At 47.0% G+C, this 17,308-nt stretch overlaps 1 protein-coding gene across 6 annotated transcripts in view; it reads right to left on the reverse strand.

Annotated features, from left to right (window-relative positions):
- LOC134933611 (uncharacterized) overlaps positions 1-17,308 on the reverse strand; it is a 77,261-nt gene that overhangs the window by 48,724 nt on the left and 11,229 nt on the right. For 2 of the 6 annotated variants that reach the window (XR_010179743.1, XM_063928952.1), the window contains exons 1-4: positions 7,344-7,698; positions 7,119-7,225; positions 6,316-6,430; positions 5,031-5,205 (exon numbers count right to left, since the gene is read on the reverse strand). Coding sequence is in view for 5 of the 6 variants with exons in the window: in XM_063928952.1 (XP_063785022.1) it covers positions 5,031-5,205; positions 6,316-6,430; positions 7,119-7,225; positions 7,344-7,447 (501 nt within the window). In the remaining variant the exon portion in view is untranslated. Of the gene's footprint in view, positions 1-5,030; positions 5,206-6,315; positions 6,431-7,118; positions 7,226-7,343; positions 7,699-17,308 lie in introns of those variants that run through there. The other 4 variants (XM_063928949.1, XM_063928948.1, XM_063928951.1 and 1 more) reach the window with 3 other exon arrangements.

Raw genomic sequence — 17,308 nt, forward strand, 5'->3', positions numbered from 1 at the left:
GCATTGTGGTGACCAGTATACTACAGTACAATAGTCCAGTGCTGTTCTCGCTGCTCAGTGTCAGTTCTCCGTAGTATCATCAGTGCTCAGTCAAATAAGTGATCAGTATAATCAGTGCTCAGTATAATCAGTGATTGATCAGTATAATCAGTTCTCAGTATAATCAGTGCACTGTTAGACGTGCGCCCGTTTTCCGCCATTAGTGCATTGGGATTTAGACAATTGATGAAGTTAATGTGTCCCCGGTACAAAATCCCATCTAGATTCCACTTCACTAGGCAGGCGATAGTGAGATTTTACCAATTAATATCAGTGATTTATAATTATTAATTACAGTGATCTTGCCAAATAATTACAGTGATTTTGTCATTTTCTTCCAGTGATTTGGACCAATAATACCATTGATTAGAACGAATAATTCCTGTGATTTTGAGGTGTTTGGGTCGCTTAGCTTAGCCGCCCAGCGACCACAGTGCACCTCTTTTTCTCTTTTCTTTGCATCCTGTGCTGTTTGGGGACTATTTTTTTATGTGCCATCCTGTCTGACACTGCAGTGCCACTCCTAGATGGGCCAGGTGTTTGTGTCGGCCACTTGGGTCGCTTAGCTTAGTCATCCAGCGACCTCGGTGCAAATTTTAGGACTAAAAATAATATTGTAAGGTGTGAGGTGTTCAGAATAGACTGGAAATGAGTGGAAATTATGGTTATTGAGGTTAATAATACTATAGGATCAAAATGACCCCCAAATGCTATGATTTAAGCTGTTTTTGAGGGGTTATTGAAAGAAAAAAAAACACCTGAATCCGACAAAAAATGTTAAGGGGGGTTTTGCCAAAACGCGTCCGAATCCAAAACACGGCCGCGGAACCGAATCCAAATGCACATCTCTAGTATTAACGCCTCTACCTGTTCCTTTTATAATGTTTGATAAATCTCCCCGTAATTTTTCCTGGAATAATGATTTTAATGTGTAGGTTATGTTTATGTTACAGCACATAATAAAGGTTTACACTACTAGAAGACCTGCTCGATCTATCCCCTCCTTCTCGTTTCACCATAACTCATCAAATGCCACAAGCATTTGTGAGGAAACATCAAGTTGAAACATTTTAAAATATGTGAAAGATATTTCAGTCTACAAATACGTGTTAAGTTTGGTATTTGACCAAAACTCTGGCCCTGATTTATCAAGCCTTGGGGGTCTATTCATAGTGTGGAGAAGTGAGCCTGTGGAGAAGTTGTCCATGGCAACCAATCAGCTGCTCCGTACAATTGTGCAGTATGCAAATTATAAAAGTTACCTCAATGCTGATTGGTTGCCATGGGCAACTTCTCCACTGGCTTACTTCTCCACACTTTTCACTGCTTCATGAATAGACCCCTTGGAGAGTGATAACTCGCACTGTGATAAAGTACCAACCAATCAGCTCCTGTAATTTTTAAAATACAGCCTTTAACATGGCAGTTAGGAGCTGATTGTTTGGTACTTTATCACCGTGCAATGTATCACTCTCCAAGGCTTGATAAATCTGGGTCACAATAGTATCTTCTTTGTTGTTCTGCCGATTCCTGGTTCCCCAGCAGTCAGTGAACACGGCCAGGGCCGGCCCGATGCATACGCGACCTATGCAGCCGCGTTGAGCGCCAGGCAGTACAGGGAGCTGTTGCAGACCGTGAGTCACAGTGACTTCACTCTCTACAGCAGCGGTGGCCAGCAAGCTACTCCCGGACACCGCAAAGGCTCCTGATTGGCTGCTGGACCGCGAGCTCTGATCGGCGCCGGCCCGTGAGCCAAATTGAAGATAGACACCGCCACCAGAGACTGAGGGCCCGGGGCAGGAGAGGTGTATCTGCACTGCGGGCATATCTGGCACTGTGGGGATATGTGTATCTGCACTGGGGGCATATCTGGCACTCTGGGGATATGTGTATCTGCACTGGGGGCATATCTGGCACTCTGGGGACATGTGTATCTGCACTGAGGGCATATCTGGCACTCTGGGGACATGTGTATATGCACTGGGGGCATATCTGGCACTCTGGGGACATGTGTATATGCACTGGGGGCATATCTGGCGCTGTGGGGACATGTGTATCTGGCACTGGGGGCATATCTGGCGCTGTGGGGACATGTGTATCTGGCACTGGGGGCATATCTGGCACTCTGGGGACATGTGTATCTGCACTGGGGGCATATCTGGCACTCTGGGGACATGTGTATATGCACTGGGGGCATATCTGGCACTGTGGGGACATGTGTATCTGCACTGGGGCATATCTGGCACTGTGGGGACATGTGTATCTGCACTGGGGGCATATCTGGCACTCTGGGGACATGTGTATCTGCACTGGGGGCATATCTGGCACTGTGGGGACATGTGTATCTGCACTAGGGGTATAACTGGCACTGTGGGGAAATGTGTATCGGCACTGGGGCATATCTGGCACTGTGGGGATATGTGTATCTGCATTGGGGGCATATCTGGCACTGTGGGGACATGTGAATCTGCACTGGGGGCATATCTGGCGCTGTGGGGATATGTGTATCTGGCACTGGGGGCATATCTGGCACTGTGGGGATATGTGTATCTGCACTGGGGGCATATCTGGCACTGGGGGCATATCTGGCGCTGTGGGGACATGTGTATCTGCACTGGGGGCATATCTGGCACTGTGGGGACATGTGTATCTGCACTGGGGCATATCTGGCACTGTGGGGAAATGTGTATCGGCACTGGGGGCATATCTGGCACTGTGGGGATATGTGTATCTGCACTGGGGGCATATCTGGCACTGTGGGGACATGTGTATCTGCACTGGGGGCATATCTGGCGCTGTGGGGATATGTGTATCTGCCACTGGGGGCATATCTGGCACTGTGGGGATATGTGTATCTGCACTGGGGGCATATCTGGCGCTGTGGGGATATGTGTATCTGGCACTGGGGGCATATCTGGCACTGTGGGGAAATGTGTATCTGCACTGGGGGCATATCTGGCACTGGGGCATATCTGGCGCTGTGGGGATATGTGTATCTGGCACTGGGGACATATCTGGCACTGTGGGGACATGTGTATCTGCACTGGGGGCATATCTGGCACTGGGGGCATATCTGGCGCTGTGGGGATATGTGTATCTGGCACTGGGGGCATATCTGGCGCTGTGGGGACATGTGTATCTGGCACTGGGGGCATATCTGGCGCTGTGGGGATATGTGTATCTGGCACTGGGGGCATATCTGGCGCTGTGGGGATATGTGTATCTGGCACTGGGGGCATATCTGGCGCTGTGGGGATATGTGTATCTGGCACTGGGGGCATATCTGGCGCTGTGGGGATATGTGTATCTGGCACTGGGGGCATATCTGGCGCTGTGGGGATATGTGTATCTGGCACTGGGGGCATATCTGGCGCTGTGGGGATATGTGTATCTGGCACTGGGGGCATATCTGGCACTGTGGGGATATGTGTATCTGCACTGGGGCATATCTGGCGCTGTGGGGATGTGTGTATCTGCACTGGGGCATATCTGGCGCTGTGGGGATGTGTGTATCTGGCACTGGGGGCATATCTGGCGCTGTGGGGACATGTGTATCTGCACTGGGGGCATATCTGGCACTATTGGGATATGTGTATCTGGCACTGGGGGCATATCTGGCACTATGGGGATATGTGTATCTGGCACTGGGGGCATATCTGGCACTATGGGGATATGTGTATCTGGCACTGGGGGCATATCTGGCGCTGTGGGGATATGTGTATCTGGCACTGGGGGCATATCTGGCACTGTGGGGACATGTGTATCTGGCACTGGGGGCATATCTGGCACTGTGGGGATATGGATTATCTGCACTGGGGGCATATCTAGTGCTGTGGGGACATGTGCATCTGGCACTGGGGGCATATCTGGCACTGTGGGGACATGTGCATCTGGCACTGGGGGCATATCTGGCACTGTGGGGATGTGTGTATCTGGCACTGGGGGCATATCTGGCACTGTGGGGACATGTGCATCTGGCACTGGGGGCATATCTGGCACTGTGGGGATATGTGTATCTGCACTGGGGGCATAACTGGCACTGTGGGGGATGTGTGTATCTGGCACTGGGGGCATATCTGGCACTGTGGGGATGTGTGTATCTGGCACTGGGGGCATATCTGGCACTGTGGGGATGTGTGTATCTGGCACTGGGGGCATATCTGGCACTGTGGGGATGTGTATCTGGCACTGGGGGCATATCTGGCACTGTGGGGACATGTGTATCTGGCACTGGGGGCATATCTGGCGCTGTGGGGACATGTGTATCTGGCACTGGGGGCATATCTGGCACTGTGGGGACGTGTGTATCTGCACTGGGGCATATCTGGCACTGTGGGGACGTGTGTATCTGCACTGGGGGCATATCTGGCACTGTGGGGACATGTGTATCTGCACTGGGGGCATATCTGGCACTGTGGGGATATGTGTATCTGGCACTGGGGGCATATCTGGCGCTGTGGGGACATGTGTATCTGGCACTGGGGGCATATCTGGCGCTGTGGGGATGTGTGTATCTGGCACTGAGGGCATATCTGGCACTGTGGGGACATGTGTATCTGGCACTGGGGGCATATCTGGCACTGTGGGGACGTGTGTATCTGCACTGGGGCATATCTGGCACTGTGGGGACATGTGTATCTGGCACTGTGGGACATCAGTCACCCACTATCTCAATGTCACCCTGCCTCAGTCACCCATTATCTCCCTGTCACAGTCACCCACCATCTCTCTGTCACCCCTGCCTCACCATTAACCTATTATCTCCCTGTCACCCACTATCACTCTGTACCACGGGGAGTACAATTGTGTAGCCACTCCCCTTTCTTGTAAGACCACACCCCTTTTATCCCATCAAAGGGCGCCAAAATAGATTTTTGTTTACTAAAAAAAATAAGCTTGGGCCGGCCCTGCACATATAATACATTTAAATATATGGTTCATAAATATAATATAGTCACATGATTCTATTATAGGTTATTCTATTGGCAAACCTGGCTGAGGACGTAGGGCAGGTCCCTCCGTGACACCTTGACGCAGTCTCTGCTAGTCGCCAGGATCTTCAATTCTTCTTCAGAGAGGCCGATATGAATTTTGCCCTTTAGGATGCCGACTGTCGCTGGTACTGACCCATTAATCCGAACGATTTCTTCCACTTCATTAGCCATGCTGGCCACATACAGAGGATGGATAACAGTCAGCAGAGGTCCCATTACCTTTTATGTAATATGTTTAAAGTGAACCTATAATGAAACATAACTTGTGGTTGTCCCTAACCCCTAGCCCCCATACTTTTAAGAGCTTTCCGTCAATCAATGACTATAGGTGGCAAGTCAACAGAGGCAAAGTAATTGGCTGTCGTTTAATGAAAGCCGATTTCCCAATGTGGCCACACCGCGCAGTTTGTAGCATGCGCACTTAGAGCATTCTGTGTCGGCTGCATCTCAGTTGATTCTCTCCTATGGCTGAATCAGCGTTACAGGGTGCCGACAGGGCTTCCACACATAGGGGGAGCATCCCGTCGGCGTGTGGACAGAGTTGCATCCTATTCTGAGCCATGTGTAGGCAGAGAGCCGCCCATTGTCAGTCGGCCTACATGCCCCAAAGGGGCTAGAGCAAGCGCAGATGATAGTTATGGCGGCTGCGCTCAACACCAGAGTTCGGGGGAGGTGGGGGTGTTGTTGCATAGAATTCCATGCAGACGCTCCCAAGCCATTTCCGTGCGCTGTAGGCATCAGGAATTGCCAATGGCATATCAGGTCCATTTTCTTTAAATGTACATTTAACTAGCCTACAGTATATTTAACACACTTGTGGTGCTGGGAGTATATATAGGTGTGATACATTATCCCAGGGATGCCAGCAGTCACATGACCGACCCCGGCATCCTATATCTGAGAATCCAACAGTTGGGGGGGGGGAGGAGTAAGCTAACACCCCCCCTCCCCATCAACCGGTGGAAGCTAGGGATAAATCTAGGGTGCAGCGGCTACGGCTAAATCTCTAGTGCCAAACCCTAACCCTGAGCGGTTTCGGCATTCCGATGTTGGTCATATGACAGCCGGCATCCTGACCGCTGGGATGCCAAACGCATCCCGTATATACACGATACTATTTAGCAACATCACCAATAAATAATTTTGACAATTGTTTAGCAGCCTACCCCCCCCCCCCCCCCCGAGACACACACAAGCTAGCTGCCTTAGTGCTCCCACAGACATTTCATTTAATCCAGTCCTGGCCCACCCCAGTGTACAACATAACTGGCATTGAGGTCACCTGATGTTTTCCGGATATGGCATGCCGTGTGTAATAATTGTGCTCTCCAGAGCCACAACAGGTCTTCTCTCTGCCAACGCCTCGCCCACATTGGGGTGTATTTTGAATGAAGAGTCTACAGTGGAGACACCAATATAAGGTATGGACACAGTATAACCACATAAAAATACTTATTTGGGGAGGGGAAAAAAAAGCAACAAATGCTGGTCTCCTCTGGGATCTGGCATCAAGTTCACATTAAATATAAAATAACTTACAAAAATCAGCAAAACTAATGCCCCTTTTACACGGCCTACCCGAGTCACTGAACAAGTGTTTCAAGCCGTGTCACAGCAGCTGTGAACGGTCAGTTAGTGGTCATTGTCTTAGCACATAGGGGTCTATTCATGAAGCAGTGAAAACAGTGGAGAAACAGACCAGTGGAGAAGTTCCCCATGGCAACCAATCAGCATCTCCCTTACATTTTGTAAAATGTACTTGATAAAGGCTTCCTTCAAAGCTGATTGGTTGCCATGGGCAACATCTCCACTGATCTTTCTCTGCACTCTTTTCCTGCTTCATGAATAGACCCCATAATTATCAACGTGGTCCATCAGAGAGATGCAGGAGCCTGACCTGAGCACTCGCTTTTATGTGTGTATGAGGCCTAATTAAATTAACCAATCAGATCCTAGCTATCAACTTGTACAATGTACTAGATAAATGAAAGTTAGAATCTGATTGCTTGCTAAGGCCAACCCTTACACTTTTCCGTTTTAGAAATGTTAGTAAACCTCCCCTTAAGACTAAACAGATTAACTTACTATGACGAAGTGAAAGCCTGGGTGTCACGGCAACCCATGTCTGCACCACTGTGCGGGACAGTCTAGTAGAATATCGTCTTAGGCCAGACACCAACATAGCGCTTCTCCTGCAGGAATATGGACACAGGATTGTTATAAAAGGTGACTAGATCCATCTTCTAGTATCCCAAAAAGAAAGCGTCACATAAACAAGCAAGTTTACAAATAAAAAGATCCGAAACGTACAACTTATCTTGTACCTTGGTTCCGGTACTATATAACAGTCTCCATTTTGAAAACATGGAATGCAGCATCGTTCTCCACCTCCTCAGAGCTTTCTGCGTGTTCATCGCATCATTATCATGCCTACACACGGACAGTTTTTAAACGATTTGTCGTTCCAACCGGTCGCAAGCGGCAATATTGTTTAAAAAAATTGTACCGTGTGTAGGGGCCTTTACAGTGCAGGTTTTAGTGATATCCAGGCTTCAGCTCAGATGGTTAAATCCAAATAACTGAGGTACTAATTAGCCACCTGTGCTCAAGCATGCATATCACTGAAACATACACTATTAGTGTGCCCTGGGGACCGAGGTTGGGAAAGTCTTTTCCAGATATATAGACCCAGTTAGCTATGTGGTATGCCTTGCTTGTTTGCTTAAGGTAATTTATTGCTAGGGGGTGGGGAGTCATAGTAGATTCCAATCATTGGGAACACATGCATCTGGCTTGCACAGGCTGTGTACACCGGGCAGGCTGTGAGCATAATATATTGAATTGCATAATTAGCAAAGCGTGTTAAAACTGAAGCATAACTTCAGCGTTATACTGCAGTTAAACAGGGACCGATTCAGACCTGTTCGCTTCTGTGCATTTTCGCACAGCGGGCGATTACCGTTAGACTGCGTATGCACCGCAATGCGCACACGCGTCGCCAAACAACAACAGGCATCGCCAGACAGCGGCAGGCTAGTGCGAAAATTTCAATCGCTCAGCCATGTGCATGCTGATTGACAGAAGGAAGCCATTTGTGGGTGGTAACTGACCGTTCTCTGGGAGTGTCAGGGAATACGCAGGCGTTCCCAAGCGTTTTCATGGAGGATGTATGATGTCAGCTCCGGCCCCGATCAGCACGTTCTGATCGCACTGTAGGAGTAAGTCCTGGGCTGCAGAGCCGGCCATAGGCATAGGCAAACTAGGCAATTGCCTTGGGCATTTGATATGCCTAGGGGCATCAGCAGCGTCTGCTGATTAAAATGATATGCAGCATGCCTATATTCTGTGTGTAGCATTTCATATGCAGATACAGCCACAATCTCATACAGTAAATAGGCATGCTGCATATCAGTTTAATCAGCAGAAGCTGCTTGTGCATCCTAGCCACATAGCAATGCAAATAAGATGCATTTTCATAAAAAAAGGTGCCCGACATTAGCATTGAGGCAAGATTTATGAGGACACATCTGTATCCAAGCAGAGGCAGAGGTCACAGTGTTAGTGGCAGTGTGAGTGCTGTGTGCATGTGAGTGGGTTGGTTGTGCAGTAGTGTTTGGAATATGTGTAAGGAGCATTATGTGTGTCATGTAAAAATGCATTAATAATGTGCAACATATGTCTAGGGAGCACTATATGTGTCATTATGTGTATAAGGGCGTTAATAATGTGCGGCATATGTGTAACAGGGTACTACTGCATGTGTGTAATTATGTGTATAGGGGCACTAATAATGTGCAGCAAATGTGTAGGGGGCACTATGTGTGTCATTATGTGTATAGTGGCATTAATAATGTACGGCATATGTGTAAGGGACATTATGTGTAAAAGGGCATTAATAAAGGTTGTCTTAATGTGTAAGGCGCATTATGTTTATAAGGACATTAATCATTTGTCTCATATGTGTAAGGTGCATTACTGTGTGAAATTATGTGTATAAATGCATTACTAATGTGTGGCATTATGTGTATAAGGTGCTCTACTATGTGGCGTTGCGTATAGAAAGGGCACTACTGTGTCATCTAATGTGAATAAAGAGCAATATGGTGTGGTGTAATGTGAATAAGGAGCAATTCAGTGTAATATAATGTGAATAAGGGGCTCTACTGCGAGGAGTAACGTTTAAGGTAAAGTGATACTACTGTGGGATGTAATATGAATTATGAACACTATCACATGATCAAATGTGAATAAAGTTGCAGTATTGTGTGGCGTAATTGGAATTGGGGTTACTATTGTGTGGCCATGCCTCTTGCCAGCAAAAACATACCCCTTTTTGGGCCAAATGTGCAAACTGTTCATATTTAAAATATATGGGGTACATACACCAAAATAAGGACTGCTATGGGTGAGGGGTGATGGTGCTGGGAAAGAGGTGCAAGGTCAGAGGCGGAACCAGCGGTGGTGCTAGGGGGCACCAGCTAAAATTTTGCCTAGGGCATCATATTGGTTAGGGCCGGCTCTGCTGGGCTGCGCACACACTGCACACAGTGGTAAAATCATTAGATGGTTTGTGTGCTGCAAACGGAATTGCAGCTGTCCGCTGACTGAGGGTTTTATTTTGCACTGCATACACATGCGAACGCACACTTGCACGGGCGAATATACACTCCCCTTGGCGACTATCTGATCGCAGGACAACAAATTTAGCAGCCCAGTGATTAGGTCTCAGTCACCCCCGCTGTCTGAACTTGGATGTTTTTTTTAAAGGGACAATCATGTAAAAGGTGAACTCGGGCGCAATTACAACCGGCCACAAATGTGAGTTCACAGACTCTTCACAACAAACAACTCCTATCTCAGTAACCACAACCTCTCATTTCTAACACAGCCTACCTTATAATTCAATTTCTGTGACATTATCATTTTTCTTCGCTTGAAACTATATTATTGCCGTTGAACATACACAAGTACCAACACTTTATTTTCACCTGCATTCCTGCAATTCTACTGCTCTGTCTCTTTTCACTCCCTAGTTACCTCCACACTATGTCCATGTTTTTTTCAACTCCCCCCATCACTCAATATTTAGCTAATCCTTTATTTTGCTCCCTGTTCCCACCTCTATCCTTTCTCCTTGTTCTCCTACATCTCCTCCCTCCACATATCTGCTTCTCTTCCCCTCCTCCCCTTTCCCACTTTCATTCAAATCGCCTACTACCCCACCACTCAGCCCTGCTTACTCCCTCCTCTCCCGGTCACATCACCTCCATCCGCATCACACTACACTCCCGCCTCACCAATCTATGGCAGTTTCCCTTCCTAAATCAGAAGCCAGCACCGCCAGTACACCCTCTCCATCTCCGCCATACAAATGAATCTCACCTCAACGCTACAGCAACCATGATAATCTCATTCACATATTTATTATTATTATTATTATTATTATTTATTACCAGTTATTTATATAGCGCACACATATTCCGCAGCGCTTTACAGAGAATATTTGGCCATTCACATCAGTCCCTGCCCCAGTGGAGCTTACACTCTATATTCCCTATCACAGGTACACGCACACACATTCACACTAGGGTTCATATTGTTGGGAGCCAATTAACCTACCAGTATATATTTGGATTGTGGGTGGAAACCGGAGTACCCGGAGGAAACCCACGCAAGTACGGGGAGAATATACAAACTCCACACAGTTAGGGCCATGGTGGGTATTGATCCCATGACCTCAGTGCTGTGAGGCAGTAATGCTAACCATTACACCATCATATCTCCCACACACTCTCTCCCTCTCTCCTGTGACCTCTGGAATGCCAGATCTGTCAGTAACAAATTGGTCCCCAACAATTCCGGCCCTTCAAGCTCTTTATAGAAATATTCAAACGGATCTTCCCCTATTTCCTGGTTTTAATCAAGCCTACACCACTTTGATTCCAAAACCCAACAAAGACCCCACTCTCCCCTCATCATACCGTCCCATTACCCTACTTAACGTTGACTTTAAAATATTAGCAAAAATCATGGCAGTCAGGCTCCAACTCTTTTTTGCCTCTATGCTTACAAATCACCAATTTACCAGACACAGACATTCTGTGAAAGGTATACGAACTGCTATCGCTGCATTGATGGCAGCTAGCCTCCAACCTACCTCCTCTAACATGCTTTTAAGCTTGGATGCCACGAAAGCTTTTTATATTGTATCCTGGCCCTACCTTCACGGAATTTTAAACAGGAGGGGATTTGGACAATAATTTAGGGACTTGATAAAGTTATTTTATGCTTCTCCAACTACCTCTATACTGGTCAATGGAGGCATGGGGAATAGCTTAGTGATGTCCAGGGGAATAAGACAGGGTTGTCCACTTTCGCCCTTACTTTTTAACCTAGCCCTGGATCCAATGTTACGAGTGTTGCAAGCCTGGCAAGGCTTTACGGGAATTACAGTAGGGATGGAGACTGTGAAAATATCGTCCTTTGCAGACGATGTTCTATTATTTATTTCAAACCCACGGAGGGTCCTTGGGCCGTTGATGGAACATGTTAGAGTATTTGTCCTGATTTCAGGCTTTGAGGTGAATCTTGAGAAATCTACCGCACTTTATTTAAAACCTGCTTATGTTCGCCCTGCATGGTTTAGGGAGGTCCCCATTATTTGGGCATCCAAATCGATTGCCTACTTGGGGGTACAACTCCCCAAAAAACTTAACTAACCTATATAGTTTAAATTTGAAGAGTATTTTACATAGTATTAGAGACGATACTGGTCTGATAGATGGCGACATCTTAACCTTTCTTACTTGGGCCGAGCAAATTTGGTGAAGATGATACTGTTTCCCCGGCTCCTTTATCCACTTCAATCACTACCAATTCTACTAACCCAACGAGACACTACTGAACTCGAACGTATTATACGCACGTTTATTTGGAATGGTAAGAGGACCAGCACTGATCTTGTGAAATTGCAACAACACAAATCAAACGGGGGTATTAACCTGCCCAATATCACTAATTATAGTCATGCAGCTCACATGCGTTACCTAAGAGACTGGCTTCATTATACAAATACTTATTCTAATACTGTCCTGGAAACGGCTTTCCTGGATAATGTAAGTTTGATCTCATTCTTACACATGCATGATGGAGAGGTGCCACTTTCAATACAATCTAACCCATTACTAATGTCAACCCGAAAAGTGTGGCATATTCTACACCATAACGGGGCTTTGAACCCACATATATCATTATTTTTATCCTTAGTACGTAATCCAAATTTTCATGAGGGGTCTGCTACCCACCCTTTCTTATTATGGAAACGACAAGGTATTACTTCTATACGACAATTTGTGAACTGTACTACTAAAAAAACACTAACATTTACAAAGGCTACGGAACAATTCCCGATACTTAAATCTTTTCCTTTGGTATGCTTACAAGCGCTTGGGGCGCCTTCCCCGGCTGACTATGATAACTCACTGGATAAACTACTAATCACTCAAAACCCTTCCTTTAAAGCTATTTTGACACACTACTTATTTTTACGTACACCCTTACACAGGGCTGCCATCAGAAATTGTGGGGCCCGGGACTGACCAAATAGGCAGGCCCCCCCACCCCTCCGAAAAAAAAAGTTAAATAAATAAATATATATATATATATATATATATTTAAAAAAAATCAAACATAAAAGTTATATGCAGACATGAAGCCACCCCCTCAAGTCTCAACCTGTGTATTTAAGGTAGGAATATTTTTTTTATTTTTTAACTTTTTAAATTCCCCATAAGACACCTCCAGATTTCACCTAATTCTTTTTTTATTTCTTTTTTTTACTGGGGAAGATGTACTAAGCCTGAAATGTGATAAATATCACTGTGATAAAGCACCAGCCAATCGGCTCCTAACTGCCATGTCACAGGCTGTGTTTGAAAAATGACAGTTAGGATCCGATTGGCTGGTGCTTTATCACAGTGATATTTATCACTTTTCAAGCTTAGTACATCTGGCCCATTGTGTGTGTGTGTGTGTATATATATATATATATATATATATATATATATATTATATACACACACATGCATGCATACATACAAGTGCCGCTGTCGGGAGGGCCCGGGATGCTGATGCCTCTGCCTGCCTCCATCCCCGCTGTTCTGCTGCTCTCCTCTGTCCTCCTGCAGCTGTATTGAAATTGTCCCTCCCAAAATGGCTGCCGCCTCAGAGGAGACAGTTATTCAAGATATTAGAGGGCTCCTCTAGTATCTTGAATAACTGTCTCCTCTGTGGTGGCGGACATTTTGGGAGGAAAGTTTTCAATACAGAGCTGCTGGAGGGTCGGAGGACAGCGGCAGAACAGTGGGGATGGCCGCGGAACGGCGGGGACGGCCGCGGGTGGGCAGTATCCCAGGCCCTCCTCTCTCCGTCAGAGAGGCTGGGCCCGGGACAGCTGTGCCGCAGCACCCCCCTGATGGCGGCCCTGCCCTTACAATATGATGGCCAACTGACAGGGTTAGCACTATGGAAAGACCAGTTTCCATCCCTTAGTATTAAAAAACTCATGCAGACGTTTGAGCTATCTATAAAATTGATCCCTGCAGCATCTTATGTTGAATTATTTTTAAATGTTCTACATAGTACTTACCTTTCACTGCACCGTAGGTCATACTTGCCTACCTGACCCTCTCCATGAGGGTGAAAATGCTCTGTTCCTGGACTTTCCTGGTAATGTATGATTGCCAGAACTAATGCACTGCCTGTGGAGCTGTGCGATAATAAAGAGATTTTGGCTTCAGGTTTGGGTTTTTGTGAATCGCCATTTGGTGACTAGTATTCCCTTCACTCCTGAATGGGCGATATTTGGCATTTTGCCAGAGGGTTCCCGAGTCTCACGAGGGGTCAGAAAATTACTGATAGCTGTATCGGCCGTAGCTAAAAAAATGTATCCTTCAAATCTGGATACAACCAACGGCCCCTCCTCTCTCACTCTTTTCAAAAAATTGTTTTTTGTTTTCCGAATGGAATGGCTGGAAGCCTCGTTACAAAAAGAGAACTTTACCCAAAAATTCTTTGAAACATGGGAGAGCTATATAGAAACCTTATCCCAATCCATTAAAGACCAGATCTGGAAGTGTTTCAAAAATACATTATGGTACGAGGAGCGTGTCTGTGAGCAAGACCCCCCCATCTCTTTGCCTAACGTGAAATCTTGGTCCGGTTGTTGGTGTTTTTTTTTTTTTTTTTTAATCCCTCTCCCCTCTCTTCTTTAGGGTTTTTTTTTTTTTTTTGGGGGGGGGGGGGGGGGGGGTACAGACATGGACCCGGGTTCTCGTCACATCATATTATGTAATTACACTTTGCTTCACATGCTTTTTGATGTATCACGCTGCGATTATACAATGTCAATGCATGTGTTATGTAACAAAATATTATTTGTACATTATTTGTACAGTTTATATACGAATGGATATGCCTTATCCTGTAAACTTATGCAGTTACAAAATTGTCATGCTTCAATAAACGTAAATTGGAAAAAAAAAATTGGTCCCCACCCACGACCTTTTCATATCCAACTCCCTGAATCTTATTTCCATTCCAACCTGTTCACCTTCGAGTAGCTGTCATTTACTCCTGGCACTGCCCCAAATGCCTCGACAACTTTGCTTCCTGGCTTCCTCTCTTCAGACATTCCCCTTCAGAATCCAATTCAAGCTTCTCACACTCACTTACAGCGCCCTCACCCACTCCTCTTCCATTTACATCTCTGAACTTATCTCCCTTTACACTCCCGCCCGTCCTCTTCGCTCCACAAACGCACGCCGCCTCTCCTGTCACCTTTTCACTTCCTCCCACTCCTGCCTCCATGGTTTTGCACGTGCTGCTCCCTACCTCTGGAATTCTCTACATTTCCTCATCAGACTCTCCACCTCTCTAGAAAAATTCAAACGGGCTCTCAGTCACACTTCTTCACCAAACTCAGCTGTCTCTCATCCTAAGCCTCTGTTCCACGCTTACTGTCTACGCCATGTCTCACCCTTGTCTGTCTGCCCCTCCCCTTTAGAATATAAACTCTCACGTCAGGGGCATTTTAAGAGAGGAGGAGGCCCGTGTTCAGCCTCCTCCGTTCGGGCCCCCTCCGCTCTGCCCGGAGCGCTGTAGAGTCTGAGCGCTAGAGGGCTCAGACTCTACTGCGCATGCGCAGATCTCCGGGAAAAATGGTGCGGCGGCCATTTCCCCTGAGATTTCTCTACTGCGCATGCGCAGAACTCAGTGAAAATGGGCGCTGAACCATTTTCACTGTTTTCTAACAGCGCTGCAGATGCCGGCGCTGGACTTCGGAGGGGTGAGTATTTTCAAAATGGGTGCAGTGTGTGCGGTCTGGGGCCCCCTCTGGACTCAGGGGCCCGTGTGCACCGCACACACTGCACCCATTATAGAAACATCAGTGTCTCACGTGCAGGGCCCTCTTTCCTCATGTGCTTTTCCTTCTCTTACTTCTAGACTATCTTCTACTCCATACTCCTTACATCGGGTTTGGCCACCATGATACTTATTTCAGTGTCCAGTCCGTTGATGCAGGAATGTTTGTATACCATGTGTTTTTCTTGATTTGCTAATTTTTTATGTACTTTGTTAGGCGCTGCAGAACCCTTGCGGTGCCATATAAATAATAATAATAATAATAATAATAATAATAATAATAATAATAAAAGGACAGCTCTCCTGATAAGAGCTGTCCTTTGCAATGGAAGGACGTCTGGGTTTAGAACCCGGGAGTCCTTCTGCGCATGTGAAGTTAAGCTGCGGACGCCAGAGGTGCTGGGAGAGATCTGATCTCTCTCAGAGGAAAGCACAAAGAGAAGCCCATAGGCTTCAATTGGGTAACAGCATCTAAAGATGGTGTTACCCACTGGGTCCAAGCTCCAGATTCAGTAGCAGATCTTGCCACGGGCAAGCAGAACTTTTGCCCGGGGCGCCGCCTTCCAGAGGGCGCAGGGCGCCATCCGGAGGGTGCCGCACCAGGGCAAGATCCGCTGCTGCTGCTGTGCCCCCCGCTGCTGCTGGCCGCTGTGAAGGGAAACTAGACGCGTACACGTCTAGTTTCCCTTCGTGGAGAGGTCCTTTACTGTGCGGTGCATCGATGACGTCATCGCGCACCGCACAGCAAAGGTCCTCTCCACGAAGGGAACTAGACGCTACGCGTCTAGTTTCCCTTCGTGGAGAGGACCTTTGCTGTGCAGTGCACGATGACGTCATCGCGCACCGCACATTATTTTAGTCTGTACAGGGGGCGTAAATGACCACGCCCCCTGTACGAAGCCACGCCCCTATTGCCGCCCGGGCGCACAGAGCCCCAGAACCGGCCCTGTCCAGATTGTATCGCATTTCCGGAGCTTGGTGCATATGGGAAATGCGGCCAAAATAGAAAAACAGTTTTGGGATTTTTGGACGCATTTTCCCTTTAGTACTGTACATCTGAGTCAATCGGTTGCGATGTTCATCTGTGACGGCAGGCTCAGTAAGCTTCAGCTTACTCAGCCTTGCCGTTGCAGTGCAACTTGCGGGGCCAAGGAAACTGCGTTGTGCCTTGCACTGGCGTCACAAAGGGGGTGCAGCCTGCTCCCGGGTGTCACCCGCCGAGGGGTGACACCAAAATGCCGGCTCCTACTCAGTGACAGGAGAAGAGTGCTGCACTGTTACATTATGTGCAGTACCTGGCTCCTGTCACTGAGCAGGAGCCGGCACTGCTGAACTAGCACTCTGCGGGAGGCAGCCCGCACCTCCCTATCCTCCAAAGTGACGAAAAATAAGATTTTAAACCTACCGGTAAATCTTTTTCTCGAAGTCCTTAGAGGATGCTGGGGACTCCGTAAGGACCATGGGGATAGACGGGCTCCGCAGGAGACATGGGCACTTTAAGAAAGACTTTAGATCTGGTGTGCACTGGCTCCTCCTTCTATGCCCCTCCTCCAGACCTCAGTTAGAGAAACTGTGCCCAGAGGAGACGGACAGTACGAGGAAAGGATTATTGTTAATCCAAGGGCAAGATTCATACCAGTCACACCAATCACACCGTATAACTTGTGATATACTACCCAGTTAACAGTATGAAAACGACATAGCATCAGTCCAAGACCGATGAAACTATAACATAACCCTTATTTAAGCAATAACTATATCCAAGTCTTGCAGAAGTAGTCCACATTTGGGACAGGCGCCCAGCATCCTCTACGGACTACGAGAAAAAGATTTACCGGTAGGTTTAAAATCTT

This window comes from Pseudophryne corroboree, chromosome 6, assembly GCF_028390025.1.
Source record: "Pseudophryne corroboree isolate aPseCor3 chromosome 6, aPseCor3.hap2, whole genome shotgun sequence".
Classification (NCBI taxonomy): domain Eukaryota; kingdom Metazoa; phylum Chordata; class Amphibia; order Anura; family Myobatrachidae; genus Pseudophryne; species Pseudophryne corroboree.